The sequence below is a fragment of the Callionymus lyra genome, chromosome 14 (genome assembly GCF_982586985.1).
Source record: "Callionymus lyra chromosome 14, fCalLyr1.hap1.1, whole genome shotgun sequence".
NCBI classification, from domain to species: Eukaryota; Metazoa; Chordata; class Actinopteri; order Syngnathiformes; family Callionymidae; genus Callionymus; species Callionymus lyra.
Genome location: NC_141831.1, coordinates 24,462,613 through 24,481,490, shown reverse-complemented (window position 1 = coordinate 24,481,490; position 18,878 = coordinate 24,462,613). Strand labels below are relative to the sequence as shown.

Below are 18,878 nucleotides of genomic sequence, written 5' to 3'. Positions count from 1 at the left end.
CTTAAATCTCAATGAGAAGATACAGGATTGTTGGCAAAAAAACTTGTAAACAAAGTCCTTTTTTTCAGGATAAAATAGACGTACATACAACATGTAAGCTAGGATCTCATGTGACACATTTAAGTGATCTCTATATAGTGATGTATTTGTAGTACATAGGTGCCAAAATTGGGCACCGGAGGTATGAAAATGTTCAAGTCGTGGACTAAACAACACGTCAAGTATATTTATCAAATAATCTCCAACTAACATCCTTTGAGAGGAAACATAAGTCAGAACAGAAAATATCGTATTCTTCTCATTTCTGCTTTACTGCCATTTTATCCTAAATAATCTCCACAAGCAACTTCCATTGAACATAGTCACCGTTGGATACATGTTTAGTCTAGTTCTTGTCGAGGAAACTAGTCTTTTAATGTCTTTACTTATAACCAACAAGAGTAAATAAGTAACTATCTCTTGGCCAAACTAATTTTACACTTCTGATTTTTTTCATTATTCAATCTTGCTTTACACTCAAACTCATTCCATTCCAGACATGAACGATTCTTATCTTGCACACACTGTTTTTTAAATGTACACATGACACAATAACTGCAACATCATGAGGTTACAATTTCATCATGGAATTTCTTGACATGATTTTGTTCTCTTTTGAGGCGCACACTTGTTTTCTCACATTTTGTAGGTTCGGTCAAGTTTCATTTAGTAAAGATTTGATTTTTCAATGTAATATTTTGTGCGTTGGGTAAACATAGATATCAAAATGCTCTTCCTTTTTATCTTCACATTATTAGCATTTACGTTTCCGTCGTTGTGATAGTTTTTGTTGACAACGCGACTTTAACTCAAACTCCAGTCCACTAGATGTCGCTCGTGTTGATGGTCACTGAAGCCCTTCATCGAAACGTCATGCGGTGACGTCAAGACGTACGGACACAAACATGGCGCGATGAAAGTGACGGAAGTAGGAACAAACTTGAATAGCATCGATACATCAACGACATGAAAGGGACATGATAGTTCTCGTGAGTGGTGTTTAGCGACCACACTCCCGCTCATTATTCTCCTCAGTGTAGGAGGAACTTGAGCAATAATCGTGAATCCAAACTTTGTTGCTGCTCAGAAATGTTGTTTTCCTGAGGTACGTGTTAAAACATTGAACAGACTAACGTTACACACGTTGGACAACAAAATATTACAAAAAGTCAAGAAACGTGTTTAAACATATTTTGAAAATAAATCACGGAAGTCGTATTAGTAGTAGTGTTTTTAGAAGAGATTGTGTTCACACCCCCACAGTGAGCGTCATGCAAAATCCAATTGTATACATATTCAAAGTGTCATGTATTATTTTGTCCTTGTTAGACACAATAAGAACAGGACTTAAAAGAAAATCTTTGAACTATATTTGACTTTTCCACCAAAGTTCATAATGTAAAATAAACAAAATATGTATTTCCTGAAGTATCATTTGACAGCAGGTCCGTTTCCCGGTGTAAACTGATAACTCCTGTGTTTCTAAAAAGTCCAAAACAAGGAGCCGTCGGATGTGTTGAGAATCGTTTGCCTGCAGATGGAAGACGCAGTTATGGAGGGTCAGAAGGTGAGAAGGCCGTGGTGTGTCCAGTTGTATCTAAGGTGGAGCTTATGTTCTAGTTGTTCTAGGTTGACCTGGGGCATGACTGTGATTCACTCACATCATCATCATCGTCCAGAGACAATCGCTGGAGGCGGAGAGTTATGAAGACCAGAGGTCAGTGCAGACAAGCTCATCATTTGGAAGTGGCATGTTAAGAAACTAGAGGTCGCAGAGTGTGAGCATCCCGCAAGTCCTTTGGAGCCAACCTCTAAGATAGATAGATAGATACTTTATTCATCTCCTTAGAGAAATTCACGCTTCAGCAGCTCCAGAATATATTACAAAGAGATAGAACACAGAGGCACGCAAGTTATGTACAGTCTAAAATATACTGTAACATATGTATAAAAAAAGGGGAACAAAACAAAATAGAAATAAAATAAAATAAAAATATTAAAAAAATATATAAATCGTTAAAAAGGATGGGATAAGTCTGCGTCATGTGTGATGCAGGTTGTAGAGTCTGATGGCATGGGGGAGGAATGATCTCCTCAGTCTTTCAGTGGAGCAGGACATTGACAGCAGTCTGTCACTGAAGCTACTCCTCTGTCGGTCTATGGTGCTGTGAAGTGGATGGTGTGGATTGTCTATGATGGACAGGAGCCTGTTGAGGGTGCGTCGCTCAGCTATGGATGTCAGACTGTCCAGTTCTGTGCCTACACCAGAGCCTGCCTTCCTTATTAGTTTGTCCAGGCGTGAAGCATCCTTCTTCTTTAGACTGCCCCCCCAGCACACCACTGAGTACAGGAGGGCACTCGCTACCACAGACTGGTAGAAGGTCTGTAGCAGCTTCCTGCAGACGTTGAAGGATGCCAGCCTTCGAAGGAAGTACAAGCGACTCTGTCCTTTCTTGCACAGAGCATCTGTGTTGGTGGTCCAGTCCAGCCTGTCATCCAGCTGTACTCCCAGGTATTTGTAGGTGTGCACCACCTCCACACTCTAATGTATTTTTCAGCCTCTGCCCATGCCAATAGTTCCCAGGACTTTGAGCATTTGCTCTTGTTTTATGCCTTCTTCCCAACTCACTGTTGGTTCTAGAAAAACCAAGTATTTGACCAGGAAATCTCTCTGAAAAAGACCTACACATTTTGACAAGTTGAAGAGCAGCATGGAAAATAGTTCCTCAAGTTCATAACCCCACCACCTTACCAGTAAATAGTCTGAGAAGACAGCAGAGTGTGAAATCTTCCTTGAATTCATACGAAGGTTAGCATATAGCATCTCAATGGTACAAAGACTCACAACATTTAAAACCAACTATTTGTCCTAATTCATTAAATTAATGATCTACATTATGTTTTTTTTTTTTTTTTCAACGTTTCATGTTTAATTGTCGACATTGATCATCTTTTTTCCTATAAATGCCAAATATATAATGTGTGTATATATATATATATATATATATATATATATATACTGTATATATATATTACTCATTCATTCCTCAGGCTATTAAATTGTACAATTCCGCGTTCGGGGGCAGGAGTGGAGTGAAAGTATCTGGGTGTTCTGTTCTATGTTAGTCTTTGTATCCTTTGTCTTTGTTGTTTTTCTTTGATCTATGTTCTTTGTCTTTATCTTTAGACTTAGATTGTATCATCTTGTTCTTTCTCTTTGTTTCTTTTTGTTCTTGTTCTTATTTTATTTTGATATTTTTTTATGAAAAATTGCTGTATTTTCTGTGGCTATTGAAAAAAAAAACAATTTCCCGAAAGAGATCTCCAGAGAGATTAATTTAGTTTATCTATCTAAATCACTCACTTTATGTAGGGATGATCACGTCACTGTGTTCCATAACAGCACTAGTTTTAATATAGACAATAGTAACCAGACAGAAAAGCAAAATGGATGCGTTGCCAAAAGGATTTTGTCTTTAATTCAAAGTCAACATGTTTTAAAGCACAGTCATGTTCGTGATTTGCATCACGTCTCGCCAACCATCCTATGCATGCTGTCTCACAAAGACAGTTCAGCCCCCAAATTTGGCCTCTAACAAACTCTTTTGAAATATCGTCTGAATTAAAGTTTTTGCATGCATTTTTTTTATTCTTCTGGCACCATCTAGTGGCCGGGAATTTAGAAACGTTATTGCCAGTGCTGTAAACACAACATGAAATTCTGCAGCGCCTAAATGTAAATAAAAAAAGTTAAACATCATTATTTTATCATACACAATAAATATATAAATGTAAACCATAAAAAACTATAATACAAAATCAAATGTGATATAATACGACATGTAACATAAAACAACCCAACAGGATAGATTTGGTCCTAAGGCTTGACTTTGACACATGTGTCATAGAGAAACACTTGCAAATCTAAACTCTGGCCTGAAGTCCAGAAGTAAAGTCCTGTTAATTTGAACTTTGTCTCCAGAGATGACCGAGGACGAAATGATGCAGCTGGCTCTTCGTCTGAGCAAACAAGAAGCCAGTCAGGAGGAAGATGATGTGAGGAAGGCCATCCACCAGAGTGTGAGTACCAGCTGCAGCATCCATCAAGCCATCGAGGGTTATCGTTTTATTTACAACTCAAATACATCCCAGCAAGCCAGTGGCAATTCTAGGCATGGGCAGGTGGGATTTTATGGGGGGGGGGGGGCATGATCCAAAAACTAAAAATAATAAAATAAAATAAATCTGCAGTGCATCAACTGCTCCAGAAAGTGCCAAGGTCCAATTGTAAACTCGGAGGGAACAGAGCTTTTTCTGTTGCTGCAGGGTATCTTTTAGTTGTTTTAGTTGCTTTTATTGTGTAATCCTAGTCTTTTTAAAAGGGAAATCAGAAGTTTAACTGATGTTCCTCTATTCCTCAGAGAACAGAGGGTGACCTCTCACACTCCAACCAGGACTTTACTAGTGCAACATTTTCCTCCTCCGACTGCTCTCAGGACAGCCCATCGCATCGACCAATGAGCCCCACTTTTCCCAGAACCCCCTCTAAAGCCAGCACGGGTCACATGACTCCAGCTAGAGTGAAGCTGACCAGCGCAGACCAGCGCGAACCTTCGGAACCAGAGAGTCAGACTCAGGTGTGTTAATGTGTGTAAGCATGTGTGTGTTTTTGTGTTGACTCCGTTGTGGTTGGTGCAGGATGATCGTGGTGAGGACGTGACGTCAGGTAGGTCATATGACCTGATACTTGATGGGTCAGACGAGGACGACTACACAGCGGTCAGTAGTGCAGGTGTGAGGATAAGAAGGCATGACCTTGCTTGTTCACTGATGTGGTCTTATGGTCAGGACCCGCTGAGCCCAGTGTTTAACCACGAGACCTGTGCGCCCCCTGCTGGCAACACTGCACCTCCCATAAGGTACTGGTAAGATCCTGGTTTCTGAGAGTATTGAAAACATAAGTGGACTTCTACAGGTCGACTGGACGGTCAAGGGTGCAGTTGGATGAAGAAGGAAGAGCAGCAGACCTGCAGACCGTCAAGTACTACTGGGGCGTTCCCTTCTGTCCCCGAGGTCTGAGCCCAGACCGGTACACTCAAGTGGGTCCCTTCATCAGAGTGTGTTCCTGATCACTGAGTTCATTTTGTGTACATGATCAGAGTGCGGGTTCATCAACAGTGTGTGTTCATTTTGTGTACATGATCAGTGTGTGTTCATTATCAAAGTGCTCATAGACATCTGTGTTCATCATCATGTTCGTGATCATTGTGTGTTCATTATTGTGTTCTTGATCAGTGTGTGTTCGTGATCAGTGTGTTCATCAAAAGTGTGTGTTTACGATCAGAGTGTGTCCATAATTGTGTTCATCAACGGTGTGTTCATTGGTGTGTTCATGATCAGTATGTGTTCAGGTGATCGTAAGCCAGCTGGATACCTACAGTCGGACTCTTAAAGAAGCGCGAAGGCTCCTGTGGAGAAAAGCCAAGTGGAGAAAAGCCATCACACCTGATACGGTGTGAACATGAACACATGCACACACACACACGGATGCGTTGTAATGAGATGAGCTAACACAATGAGTTTCATCTGTATCTCTACAGAATGTTTCCTCACCTGAGCCTCGACAGACTGATGCTGACAGGTGAGCTTCATGTGTTTTTATGTGTGTTGAGATGATGTTCATGAATGTACCGACAGTGTTGTGGAAACACCTGAAGGCCTGGACCATGATCTACAGGATATGGACGTTGACGTTTGTCCAGGTATGTGTGTGTGGATTGTTTGTGTGTTCAGACATTGAGAAGTTTGTTTTCTGATATTGCTGTCAGAGACACAGCTGAGTGAGAGAGACAAGAAAGATGTAGAAGATGATGAAGATGATGAAGGCCCAAGACTTGAAGGAGATGCTGTGAAGGTCAGTTATTAGCTTTGTTGGGCTATCTTTTTGCTGAGTGGACAGATGAGGTGACTGTGGTGTCTCAGCAGAGCCCTGCTGGTGCGTCTCCAGATGTGTTTGAGTCGGAAGTCTTGGATTCTGCAGCGCTGGAGCGTAAGTTTGTGACTCGAGAATGAGAATCAAGTGTCTGATGACTGACGATGGTTACAGAAGAACATGAGGCGACAGAGGACAGAAAGTCTTTGTCTGAAGTTGAAGAGATTTGCGACCAAGAGAATGAAGCTTCCGAAGGTTCCGACGTGGAATGTCCTCTCTGTCACGTGTCATTCCTGCTGGCAGACGTGGAGATGCACGCTGCCTTCTGCGAGGGGGACAAGAGGTCTCGAGCTCGTCCACGCAAGAGACGACGACGAGAGGCAGCAAGAGAGAGGTCGTGACCTGAAGATGAACCTCAAGTCTGACATTCCCCACTGAAGTTATTTTCATGTGACTTTCAGTGTCCAGGAGAAGTGCTACATCTGCCAGACGATGGTGTCAGTGAGCAACTACAGTCACCACACCAGGCTGTGCGTGCAGCTGTCCGTCAAACCTGCTGTAGGTGTTCGAGTCTCGGCCACAATCTTGTTTTATGATGTCACATGACTTCTGTCTGACCCTCAGAAAGGAAACCTGCTGTCGGCACTTGAGCAGAGCGAGGCTGCACAACTGGGTACGGTTCACCCTCTCATTCTCCTGATTTTATAATCTACTCTTTCTTCATGTTCAACACTCGTTTATTTGGGCATCTTTTTCTCTGTCATTAATCATGCATGATAGTTTTATCCTTCACTCAGTCATGTGTTCATCCTTCACTCAGTCATGTGTTCATCCTTCACTCAGTCATGTGTTCATCCTTCACTCAGTCATGTGTTCATCCTTCACTCAGTCATGTGTTCATCCTTCACTCAGTCATGTGTTCGTCCTTCACTCAGTCATGTGTTCATCCTTCACTCAGTCATGTGTTCATCCTTCACTCAGTCATGTGTTCGTCCTTCACTCAGTCATGTGTTCATCCTTCACTCAGTCATGTGTTCGTCCTTCACTCAGTCATGTGTTCATCCTTCACTCAGTCATGTGTTCGTCCTTCACTCAGTCATGTACTCGTCCTTCACTCAGTCATGTGTTCGTCCGTCACTCAGTCATGTGTTCGTCCTTCACTCAGTCATGTGTTCGTCCTTCACTCAGTCATGTGTTCGTCCGTCACTCAGTCATGTGTTCATCCTTCACTCAGTCATGTGTTCATCCTTCACTCAGTCATGTGTTCATCCTTCACTCAGTCATGTGTTCATCCTTCACTCAGTCATGTGTTCGTCCTTCACTCAGTCATGTGTTCATCCTTCACTCAGTCATGTGTTCATCCTTCACTCAGTCATGTGTTCGTCCTTCACTCAGTCATGTGTTCATCCTTCACTCAGTCATGTGTTCGTCCTTCACTCAGTCATGTGTTCATCCTTCACTCAGTCATGTGTTCGTCCTTCACTCAGTCATGTACTCGTCCTTCACTCAGTCATGTGTTCGTCCGTCACTCAGTCATGTGTTCGTCCTTCACTCAGTCATGTGTTCGTCCTTCACTCAGTCATGTGTTCGTCCGTCACTCAGTCATGTGTTCGTCCTTCACTCAGTCATGTGTTCGTCCTTCACTCAGTCATGAGTTCGTACATCATTCAGTCATGTGTTCGTACATCACTCAGTCATGTGTTCGTCCGTCACTCAGTCATGTGTTCGTCCTTCACTCAGTCATGTGTTCGTCCTTCACTCAGTCATGAGTTCGTACATCATTCAGTCATGTGTTCGTACATCACTCAGTCATGTGTTCGTCCTTCACTCAGTCATGTGTTCATCCTTCACTCAGTCATGTGTTCATCCTTCACTCAGTCATGTGTTCATCCTTCACTCAGTGATGTGTTCGTCCTTCACTCAGCCATGAGTTCGTACATCATTCAGTCATGTGTTCGTACATCACTCAGTCATCTGTTCGTCCTTCACTCAGTCATGTGTTCGTCCTTCACTCAGTCTTGTGTTCGTCCTTCACTCAGTGATGTGTTCGTCCTTCACTCAGTCTTGTGTTCGTCCTTCACTCAGTGATGTGTTCGTCCTTCACTCAGTCTTGTGTTCGTCCTTCACTCAGTCATGTGTTCGTACATCATTCAGTCATGTGTTCGTCCTTCACTCAGTCTTGTGTTCGTCCTTCACTCAGTGATGTGTTCGTCCTTCACTCAGTCTTGTGTTCGTCCTTCACTCAGTCATGTGTTCGTACATCATTCAGTCATGTGTTCGTCCTTCACTCAGTCTTGTGTTCGTCCTTCACTCAGTCTTGTGTTCTTCCTTCACTCAGTGATGTGTTCGTCCTTCACTCAGTCTTGTGTTCGTCCTTCACTCAGTCATGTGTTCGTACATCATTCAGTCATGTGTTCGTCCTTCACTCAGTCTTGTGTTCGTCCTTCACTCAGTCTTGTGTTCGTCCTTCACTCAGTCATGTGTTCGTCTTTCAATCGGACTTGTGTTCATCCTTTAATCGGACTTGTGTTCATCCTTCAATCGGACTTGTGTTCATCCTTCACTCAGTCTTGTGTTCATCCGTCACTCAGTCATGTGTTCGTCCATCACTCAGCCATGAGTTCGTACATCATTCAGTCATGTGTTCGTACATCATTCAGTCATGTGTTCGTACATCACTCAGTCTTGTGTTCGTCCTTCACTCAGTCTTGTGTTCGTCCTTCACTCAGTCTTGTGTTCGTTCCTTCACTCAGTCATGTGTTCGTCCTTCAATCGGACTTGTGTTCATCCTTTAATCGGACTTGTGTTCATCCTTCAATCGGACTTGTGTTCATCCTTCACTCAGTCTTGTGTTCATCTGTCACTCAGTCATGTGTTCGTCCATCACTCAGCCATGAGTTCGTACATCATTCAGTCATGTGTTCGTACATCATTCAGTCATGTGTTCGTACATCACTCAGTCATGTGTTTGTCCTTCACTCAGTCATGTGTTCATCCGTCACTCAGTCTTGTGTTCATCCTTCACTCAGTCATGTGTTCATCCATCACTCAGTCATGTGTTCGTCCATCACTCAGTCTTGTGTTCATCCTTCACTCAGTCATGTGTTCATCCATCACTCAGTCATGTGTTCATCCATCACTCAGTCATGTGTTCGTCCGTCACTCAGTCTTGTGTTCATCCGTCACTCAGTCATGTGTTCATCCATCACTCAGTCATGTGTTCATCCATCACTCAGTCATGTGTTCATCCGTCACTCAGTTTTGTAATCATCCTTCTGTCCTCTCACTTAAATTCAGTAAACCATGAATCAACAATAAATGTATTCATTTCACTTCAAAACAAGTCAACTTAGCACGTTTCTTTTTTCATGTCAGGAACAGGAAGTAAATCCTACATGTCAGAGTGTGCAGCTCACTGTAGTTCCACGGTCAAACCGGGCTCATCAGGTTCCAGAGTCCAGCCCAGTTTGTTGGGTGTCGGGCTGAAGTGAGACTAATTTTGTCCACATATGAATTTGTCCAGTTACTCACACTCACTTGTCTTTCAGTGAAATCATTGAGCTTGAAGATGATGATGATGATGATGATGATGAAGATTCCTCAGTCAGGATGTCCAGTGGAGTCTCAGCAGCGACTGACCTGCTGGACCGAGGGAGTAGACGGTCTCAGAAGCCAAAGCGGTGACACAAGTCTACAAAGTGTCTTTCTCTTTCTCACTTAACACTGAAAATGGTCAACCCGGTCAGGGTCAAAGGTCGCAGTGCTGCTCGTCACAACTGTAAAACATGATTTTTTTTTTAAACAAATGTAGTAATAAAACGTTTTTCAACACAGGACCGGGATTTAACTTGTTTCTGACGTGTCTCTGACTAACGGGTATAGTGCTCCACTGATGTGGTCCAGGTCCAACAGAACCGTTAAATGTTCTACTCTGATGAAGAAAGTGTTTGGTTTTCGGTCCGCAGTGACCTTTTGACCTGGAAGATCAAAGAACATCCTCCGATGTCTTCATGCAGAAGCTGTTGTGTTGTTACAGAGAATCTGACCGAAGCCGGGCAGGGTGACCCGTCCGTGTGTGTAGATGTCCCGGTCTGACCCGCGGTTCATCCGCTTCACCAGGTTCTTCTCGTACAGCAGTGGGTGGTAGGCTCCCAGCGTGCAGGCGGCGTCGTAGAAGCGCTGGTAGTAGTGGCAGAGCTCTGTCTTCCTGCGAGACGGAAGGAACTCGTACACGTGCACGGCGTCGCACAACGCCATCATTAGAACCGTACCTGGAGAGAAAGGTATAGATGGAAGTCCTCAAGCTGAGACCACCGAAGCAGAGACCTACATGTTATCAATTACTATTAACGATAGTAATCACGTAAATCACGAAACATCGGTAAGATTTAAAAGCATTTTGAGACAGAAGTAAATTGGTTTTTGAACGTACAACATGAGTTTATAAATCAGAAAAACCTTTTGGACACAAACAAATGTAGTGATAAGTTCAATGAGAGGTAGTCATATGAAGAGAGTAGTATTGTAAATCAAGGTTAAATTGAGTTGTAGATGTGCATTGAGTCAAAAAGTCATTTTAGTTTAGAGGTAAAAGAGCTGGTTGACAAGTTTTGTTTCACAGTTTCAGATCAGCAAGTTTTTAGTCCTACAAAAGCCGGGCTTTGAATTGCAGAAATAGTAATCATTAAACAATCATACCATTACAGGATAAATTTAGCTGGATTATTTTGATCATTTTAGAGTTCTTACCATGTTATAAATGTCAAAAAGTGATTGAACCTTTGTTTCTTTAAAGTCAAGCAGTAACTCCTGCATCATCAAAGAGCAAACATGGAATGCCTAAAAGCACTTTTGTGTCAGTGTAATGTCATAGCTATTGTTGTAAGAACAAACAAATGTCAAGATAACAGAGCATAAGTAAAGGTCTAATAAACTATTTCACTTTTATGAGCCAAGTGAATGAAAATAAATTTTTACATGACTAATGAATTTGAAAATAGAAAAACTCCCCTTAGAGCTCACAATCAATCCATGTTCTGCAGCTTTTTGTGTTTTCAAAAAATTATTTTTGGTGCTAAATTGAAAACATAGGACAGAAAGTCTTTGAATGAGGTTGAAGAGATCTGTTACCAACTGACTGAAGCTTCTGAAGGTTCCAACGTGGAATGGCAAATTTTACTTGCAACAGCTTTAAATTCTTCTTCGCTGCTTGGCTGCCCCCTTCTATTACTGATCAGACAGACATGTGAAACTCATCTGGACAGATGCTCCAGGAGCAACCTGTGTATGTGCTTTGTTAAGTTTTGTTTGATAAAGGTTTGGAAATCATTGCTTGAAAAAAATCTAAATAAGTTCTATTACAAATGGTTGCTGGGAGACAAGGTCACAGCTTAATATCAGGCCACATCTGTAGTATGACATTTAAAATCAACGCACTGTTCAAGGGTGTTCAGTTGTGTCTGATGGGTCACACATGGGTGACGACCGTCATTCACATGTTTAGTTTACATACCTAGCAGGCCTGAAGACGGAGGGTTCTTCTGGATCGGCTCCAGCATGTTGTCCTGGATGCGTTGCCACAGCTGCCACTCCAGGTGAGGGTGCAGGATGTAGAAGGGCTGCAGGGGGTGGAGCCTGCGATACCGCTGGTACTGACCGAAGATGGGATAGTCCGTCTGGTTGAACCACTGACGGACACACAAAACATCTTTCATACTTTCATTGGTGATGCTTTCACCCAGAGCCTGTTACCTGAGTGAGGTCTGCGGAAAAAGGCGCCGGGTCCCACGCCACCAACACGCCGGAGCTGTACAAGGAGCTGGACAGGAAGCGATGATCCTCGGACGACATGACCTGTGTGTCAGAGTGATGAGACCTGGCCTGGGGTGTCCACCAGGAGACTCACCTGAGAGTTGATGAGGCGGATGGTAGTTTTGGAGCCTACGTCCTTCTCATAGCCGGCTGTGGGAGCGGCATTGAAGCGCAGAACTGCATCGTGGGAGTCTAAAAAAGATAAAGGTCTTAAGGGCTGGAGAAGACGAGGGCAGAGATGGTCACCAACCGATCTCTTTTCCTAGTCCAGAAAACCGCAGGGAACCAGCAGAGGACACAACGGCGCAGTTCTTGTACGGGCCCAGGTCGGAGGTCAGGGACTTTGGGGGCAACTGGGAGGCCCAGGGCAGAGAGGAAAACGGGGGAAGGTCTGATGTCAGGCTTGTGACATTGATATTGTTCTTAAGTTGGCAGAGAAGCTCAGGTCCGCTCCGTTGGGGGCGAGTCAGGACACTCTGACCAGAGAACTCCACGCCGTACTTGTTCATGGCCTGTTCCCATAAGTTAGATAGAGTTACGATGATGTGTCTGTGAGACTCCAGCCTCCAAAACCTACCTGGTAGTTCTGCACCACCTTCTTCAGTCTGGTGCCAAGCATGCTGCTGGACATCTTCTCATCCCACACTTCACCTAAGAGGCCGTGTGGCCCAAACAATTCGGCATCGGTGCCTCGAGTGCGAAGCCCGCCGTGTCGCCGGCCTCCAAGAAAAGTCTCAATCGCTCTCACCAGAGTCGGCGGCAGGAGGCGACTGAAGAAGCCGGCCGACTCCTTGGAGGGGATCTTGGACTCCGCCAGTGTGTGGTTGGGTGAGGAGAGGACTGGTATTGGATGGTTTCGCACTCCAGGGACGACGCCTGGGAGCTTCTGAGGGTCCACAAACACAGGTTTGGATCCACCACGAATGACCTGGTCACAAGTCACAAAGTACAACAATTAGTTCAACACCAGGATGAAGACGTTTGACCGCTTGGAAACATATTTTCTCAGGGTGTCCCGGGAGCCGCTCACTGACCAACGCGTCTTTAAAGATGACATGTCCAGGAAAGAATTCCTCACCTTGATGACCGAGTGGGTCCGAGGTTGGGCCCGTGTACGCGCCCTGACTCCGAAGATGGCATCTGTAACAGAAACGCTGTTTTCCGCGCAAAACGCGTAGAGCAGAGCCATCAACACGCAGAAGAAAGCCATGCAGAGAGCGCCGCGGCGAGCTCGCCGGCGCAGACGCCACACCAGGCTGACACGGTCCATCGTTGCCCCAGAGATCTGCAGAGGAGACACTGACGATGAGAACGTGGGTGTTGTGATGATGATGAAGATTGGGGTTCTGATGATGGTGATGATGCAAGTATAAAGACACAACATAGAATAGATCATACTTTCACTCCACTCCTACCCCCAAATTCAGAATGAGTCCCTCAGTCTATTACTGTTGCATCTGGTTAGGAGCATTCGTGCACTTCATCTGCTTCCCAGCTCACTGATGACAGTGTTCAGAGTATGACTGTCATCATCCATGATGGACAGTAGTTTGTCCAGTGATCTCCTCTCAGCAACTGTCACCAGTGAGTCCACCTTCATGCCAACCACAGAACCTGTTGACACTCCTCTTGAACACATTCCCACCCCAACACACCACAGCATAAAACAGGACACTGGCCACCACAGGCTGGTAGAACATGCAGAGGAGCTTCCTGCAGATGTTAAATGATTGGAGCCTCCTCAGAAAGTACAGTCTACTCTGAACTTTCTTATACAAGTGGTCTGTGTTGCAAGACCAGTTTAACTGTCCAGCCCTGTTCTGATTATGATGAAGATAAAGATGGCAGTTCTGGTGATGATGATGATGATGATGGGTGTTTTCATGATGAAGGAGATGGTGGTTTTAATGATGAAGATGACAATGATTGTAAAGGTGATGTTGATGAAGATCGGTGTTTTAAGGAGGATAATGGCAGTTCTAATGATGAAGATGGATGATGATGAATGTGATGATGAAGTTGGCTGCTCTGATGATGCTGTGCTATAGGATGTGCTGGTGGTGATGATTGTGGTTGATGGTTGTGCTGATGAAGACAGTGGAATTGATGAAGGGGTGGTACTGATGAAGTAGATGTATTGATGAAGGAGATGACATTGATGAAGGAGATGGTACTGATGAAGGAGATGACATTGATGAAGTGTGGTATTGATGAAGTAGATGTATTGATGAAGGAGATGGTACTGATGAAGTAGATGACATTGATGAAGGGTGGTACTGATGTGGGAGGTGGTACTGATGAAGGAGATGGTACTGATGAAGGAGATGGTACTGATGAAGGAGATGACATTGATGAAGGGTGGTACTGATGAAAGAGATGACATTGATGAAGGAGATGGTACTGATGAAGGAGGTGGTACTGATGTGGGAGTGGTACTGATGAAGGAGACAGTACTGATGTGGGAGGTGGTACTGATGAAGGAGATGGTACTGATGTGGGAGTGGTACTGATGAAGGAGACAGTACGGATGTGGGAGTGGTACTGATGAAGGAGATGGTACTGATGTGGGAGTGGTACTGATGAAGGAGACAGTACGGATGTGGGAGGTGGTACTGATGAAGGAGGTGGTATTGATGAAGGAGGTGGTACTGATGTGGGAGGTGGTACTGATGAAGGAGATGGTACTGATGTGGGAGATGGTATTGATGAAGAAGATGGTACTGTTAAAGCAGGTGGTATTGATAAAGGAAGTGGTACTGATGATGGAGTTAGTATTGATGGAGGAGATTGGTGTCTGTCCTGATCATTGTGATGGATGTTGAAATTACGAAGCGCTGCGGGTGATCACTATAGTGATGCCGCTGATGATGGAGAAGATACCCGGTAGGTCATGTTGTCTGAGATGATCCAGGATATCTTCCTGGAGTCTGCAGAGGCAGAAGAAACGTTAGCGTCGCTTTCATCCGTCCGTGATGTCGACGGGACTCTTCTCACCTCCGCTGCTTCCACTTCACTTCTTCTAGTCCTTGGATCTTCGTGCACGTCTCTTTGCGTTCCCGCGGTCCATTTCAGCGGTTATGTGTCGAGGCCACGGTCGCAGTTCAGAACAATCTCTCTCCGCATCTATGGTGCAGCTGGACGCATAAACACGGAACTTCCGTTTGACCGTTTCAAAATAAGAGCTCTGTCTGCGACAGCGGCCTCCGGGGCTGATTCTGTTCCTCCTTTGTGTATTTGACGTCGAGCTGCGTGCTTCTTCCAAAAGCCTTGCAGAATCTGCGGGACCCTGTGTGTGATATGTCATTTCATCATGTTCAGAGGAGGAACTTTGAAAGACGTGTGGTGTTTGTTTCCGTCAAACAACCAGCAATTGACAGATGCAGTTTCTCTGCAGAGGACTTGTCCGTGTGACGTCACAGCACGCTCCAGTTACCACAGAATCATGCAGCTCAGTGATGAAATTAACCGACTTAACCGACACCAGTCGGTTCGGCACTGTAGACAAAATATCATATTTAATCTGAAACATGACGCAGTCGATATTTGACTCTTTTATTTTTGTTGAACATCATGAATACATGTCACCTTTTTTGTGTGTGATTTACGAGTGTCCAATAAGGTAAGGTAAGGTAAAACTTTATTGCATGTGTTTGTGTGTTTTGTCTTTGTGTGAGTGAGAGTTTATTATTTGGTGGTCACATGTTTGTGTACGCTGACCCTCTGGCGGGTGCTGTTTGTGCACCTCTGTAGGATGAGTTCTGGACTGGGCCTCGGAGGAACCAGGGGTCCTGCCATACTGGACCTGGTGTTGGAGTCTGTCAACACGACAAGTTCATCAGGAGGAGGAGAGCTTGAAGGACGTGCCGAAGACTCACCTTGGACTCTGGGTTTGATGTCTCTTGGCGCCGGCGTCGGCTGCTGGACCTTGTGTTGCAGGAACCGGCGACTGTTCCTACGGTAGACGTCTTGGCTGAGGTGCTTGCGATTCTTCCCGTGGATACTCTTGAGGTTCTTTATGGTTGACCTGAACAGGAAGTGAGGTTTCAGCACAGGAAGTTGTACCAAGACTCTGAAAGAGAGGAGACCTGCGGGGGGGAGGACGTCTGGACAGCTGGTCGGTCCTCTTCACCTTATCCACTGACTCAAGGAAAGTTGAGGGGAAAAAACCCGTCTGCTCTTCCTTCCTATGAAGACATGAAACATGAAAAGCAGTCCAAGAGATACACAGAACTTGATTTGACACATGAGGAACAGGACATGAGACACAAGGACATGGACATGAGACACAAGGATCAGATTATGAGACACAATGGCCAGGGCATGAGGGACCAGGACATGAGACACAAGGATCAGATTATGAGACACAATGGCCAGGGCATGAGGGACCAGGACATGAGACACAAGGATCAGATTATGAGACACAATGGCCAGGGCATGAGGGACCAGGACATGAGACACAAGGATCAGATTATGAGACACAATGGCCAGGGCATGAGGGACCAGGACATGAGACGGGAGACACAAGGAACTGAACATGCGAGATCCAGAGACATTAGGACCAGGACATTATGACAGGACAAATGAGAATTAAGGAGTAGGACCACAATTTGAGAGTCTTCAAGACCAGAACTCTGTTGGTTCTCCTAGCTTACCTGACCACCCACCAACCGTCCAGTAGCTTGTGGATCACCGCGACGGTCTCGCCTCTACTCAGAGAGATCTCGTCGTCCAGCTGAGCTTCGTAGGCTTCAGTGGTGACATATGGTTGCCCTGAAGACAGTCCGGTTATTATTACTATGTATCTGTAGGAGTAGCCACGTGTTACCTTCATAGTCCGGCTCAAGGTCCTCAGACTCTTCTGGACTATCCAGAGGCTCCAGGTATGATGCTGGGACCCAGCCTCGTTTGGACTCGCCCTGACAGAACCACCAACCTGGACAAAGCAGCAAGCCTTAAGTCCTCCACTGCAGCCTTCTGTTCATTTGTGTCACGTTTTCACCATTCTGATTCTTTTCGATGACGTCCACAAGGTCTCCAGTATTCAGGTTCATCTCGTGCTTGGAGGTCTTGGTGAAGTCTGCCATGACTCGGTACGAGTCCAGCAAGATAGGACCTGATATCTCTGCCAGAACAACTCTTACTGTCGGGTCCCGTGTCACAGTTCAAAGAGGCAATCTTACCAGACACGTTTCCTCCAGACACGACAACCGTCTCGTTTCTCTTCAGCCTAGAAGAGAAGTCATTGTCCTCATCGTGATTTTTTCCAACATCTTAATCATCATCATGATTCTTTTTCCTCCTTCTCCTCCTCATCCTCATCATCACCTATATTGTCCCCATCATCATCTTCACCATCATTTTCATCATTGTTATAATCATCACCATCATCTTCTTCATCATCATTACAACGATTGTCATCATTATTTTCCATCATCTCCGTCATCATTATCAACATCAACATTCCATTTTCACTATTGTCATCATTATTTGGCTAATCTTTATCATTTCCTAATCATCATCATTACAGTCATCATCATCACCATCATTAACACCATCATCTACTTCGTCATCATTCCATTTTCACTATTGTCATCATTATTTGGCTAATCTTTATCATTTCCTAATCATCATCATTACCGTCATCATCATCTTAATCACCATCATCATCATCATCATTAACGCCATCATCTACTTCATCATCATAACAACAATTGTCATCATTATCTTCGCATTATCATCACTATTGTCATCATTATTTGGTTAATCTTCATCATTTCTTCATCATCATCATTACCGTCACATCACCTTAATCATCATCATCATCCTCCTAATAACCATCATCATTACTATCATCATCGGCATCATCACCATTCTCCTCATCACCATTATTTTCATCATCATCTTCATTATCAAACTGACGTGTTAGGTGCCAGGGGACTTTCGTCTTCTGGTCTGACAGTGAAGAAGGTTCCGAGCAGCTGGCAGCGGGTGATGTGGGCCGGCAGAATCACCAGAGCGTCAAAGTACTCGCTCAGAGTGTTTTGACGCTTCTCACGTGACTTCTGACTGTCCACCCAGCGAGGAGCTGAAGGAAAAGAAGAGAGGTCGCAGGCAAAGGTTCAAGGATTCGTCTTACGCTGAGTCCTGTCTAAAACATAAGTTTTACACAAAACTTGAGTCAGGTCATGTGGGGTAGAGGTTTTGTTTTTAGTGATGTTGGTGGGAAGCTGCAGTTTCTCCTTCTCACATTTGGGTCGGTTTGGAAACAGCTTGAGGAAATTGTGCTGTTACAACTTTCCGGAATGTTCTGCTCTGCTACACGTTGGCAACAGCAACTCATGACTTTTATTAACATTTAAAAAAACGTCAGCCACCTGCTGAGGAAGTGGAACAGACTCTCTCTTCCCCTCTCTTTATCAAGCCTGAACTCATTATTATGTTTCTTGACCTTTGACCTCCTCACCTGGTAGAGATGGAATGATTTTGTCTCTCTTCTCGATCTGCCCAGACTCGATAGGAAACATCTCCTTCAAGGATTTCTGAGGAAACAGTTTTGTGAATGAGCAGAGTTGAAGATGTTCTCTCTTACACTCACGTGGAAACTGTGGATCTGAGGGTAGGTTCTGTAGACCAGCTTCTCTGACAAGTCACTCCACTTCACCATCAACATGTAGACCTGCAGAAGAGCAGGTCCGAGACCCAGTAACCATCACAGAGTCGTACATTTCCCGCTTGATACTAAAGAAAGGTTTGACAACTTACATAGTGTATACTTGGAGAGAATCTTTTCTCGAATCCCAAAAGCTTCACGTGTCTCACGTAGATCTCCTCCATGTCTGACCCCACAGGACGACTTTCTGTTGTGTGTCCGCCTGAATCTTTGTGTGTACCTAGTTCCTTTTTTTTTGATGATGACAAAACATCCGGCTTGGAAGGAGGATGTGTGCAATGTTGACTGTATTTACCAACTTTGTAGATGAAAAAAAAAATTTGAAGAAGTGATTTTTCTGTGATTTAGATTAAAAAATGTTTTTAACTAATATGAATAGTAAATTGATAGTGCATAGCTGCCGAATGCATTTAATTTTTTACATTT

The 18,878-nt window shown here is 44.3% G+C and overlaps 3 protein-coding genes across 9 annotated transcripts; 1 reads left to right on the top strand and 2 right to left on the bottom strand.

Moving 5' to 3' along the window:
• Nucleotides 1-943: 943 nt before the first annotated feature.
• uimc1 (ubiquitin interaction motif containing 1) lies at nt 944-9,805 on the top strand. Of its 7 annotated transcripts, none has more exons than XM_087806687.1 (19): nt 944-1,144; nt 1,530-1,606; nt 1,669-1,756; nt 2,501-2,551; nt 4,022-4,119; nt 4,461-4,676; nt 4,738-4,818; nt 4,888-4,958; nt 5,015-5,138; nt 5,451-5,552; nt 5,640-5,680; nt 5,737-5,801; nt 5,868-5,953; nt 6,025-6,088; nt 6,146-6,365; nt 6,433-6,529; nt 6,596-6,644; nt 9,347-9,458; nt 9,520-9,805. In XM_087806687.1, the coding sequence occupies exons 2-19, from the start codon at nt 1,577-1,579 to the stop codon at nt 9,653-9,655; spliced, it is 1,731 nt and encodes a 576-aa protein (XP_087662813.1). In that variant the 5' UTR covers nt 944-1,144; nt 1,530-1,576; the 3' UTR covers nt 9,656-9,805. The 7 variants fall into 7 exon arrangements, with proteins under 7 accessions (XP_087662813.1, XP_087662818.1, XP_087662820.1 ...); XM_087806692.1 differs by having other exon boundaries at nt 2,360-2,551; XM_087806694.1 differs by having other exon boundaries at nt 1,669-2,420.
• An 87-nt stretch (nt 9,806-9,892) lies between these two features.
• st6gal1 (ST6 beta-galactosamide alpha-2,6-sialyltranferase 1) lies at nt 9,893-14,862 on the bottom strand. The gene is made up of 9 exons (XM_087806695.1): nt 14,777-14,862; nt 14,663-14,709; nt 12,861-13,067; nt 12,360-12,710; nt 12,033-12,294; nt 11,877-11,974; nt 11,723-11,824; nt 11,484-11,658; nt 9,893-10,242 (listed from the first exon to the last, which is right to left on the bottom strand). Exons 2-9 carry the CDS (start codon nt 14,672-14,674, stop codon nt 9,980-9,982), a joined length of 1,470 nt encoding a protein of 489 aa, XP_087662821.1. The 5' UTR covers nt 14,675-14,709; nt 14,777-14,862; the 3' UTR covers nt 9,893-9,979.
• Nucleotides 14,863-15,320: 458 nt separating this feature from the next.
• On the bottom strand, nt 15,321-18,697 carry ncf1 (neutrophil cytosolic factor 1). Its single transcript, XM_087806696.1, has 11 exons — nt 18,545-18,697; nt 18,378-18,458; nt 18,246-18,321; nt 17,702-17,867; nt 16,963-17,009; nt 16,782-16,904; nt 16,608-16,715; nt 16,435-16,552; nt 15,868-15,966; nt 15,658-15,806; nt 15,321-15,597 (listed from the first exon to the last, which is right to left on the bottom strand). The coding sequence occupies exons 1-11, from the start codon at nt 18,614-18,616 to the stop codon at nt 15,467-15,469; spliced, it is 1,170 nt and encodes a 389-aa protein (XP_087662822.1). The 5' UTR covers nt 18,617-18,697; the 3' UTR covers nt 15,321-15,466.
• Nucleotides 18,698-18,878: the final 181 nt, after the last annotated feature.

Bases quoted from the DNA above. Each gene is read 5' to 3' on its own strand.
- st6gal1 (XM_087806695.1), bottom strand. The intron at 11,825-11,876 runs GTGAGTCTCCTG...TCTGACACACAG, and splicing joins TCCGCCTCATCAACTCTCAG to GTCATGTCGTCCGAGGATCA. The intron at 10,243-11,483 runs GTATGTAAACTA...CTTTCTCTCCAG, and splicing joins TCCGTCTTCAGGCCTGCTAG to GTACGGTTCTAATGATGGCG.
- uimc1 (XM_087806687.1), top strand. From the start codon at position 1,577: ATGGAAGACGCAGTTATGGAGGGTCAGAAG. The intron at 5,954-6,024 runs GTCAGTTATTAG...GTGTCTCAGCAG, and splicing joins TTGAAGGAGATGCTGTGAAG to AGCCCTGCTGGTGCGTCTCC. The intron at 6,366-6,432 runs GTCGTGACCTGA...TGTGACTTTCAG, and splicing joins CGAGAGGCAGCAAGAGAGAG to TGTCCAGGAGAAGTGCTACA.
- ncf1 (XM_087806696.1), bottom strand. From the start codon at position 18,616: ATGGAGGAGATCTACGTGAGACACGTGAAGCTTTTGGGATTCGAGAAA. The intron at 16,905-16,962 runs GTAAGATTGCCT...TTGTTCTGGCAG, and splicing joins GTCTGGAGGAAACGTGTCTG to AGATATCAGGTCCTATCTTG. The intron at 16,716-16,781 runs GTGAAAACGTGA...TGCTTTGTCCAG, and splicing joins CATCGAAAAGAATCAGAATG to GTTGGTGGTTCTGTCAGGGC.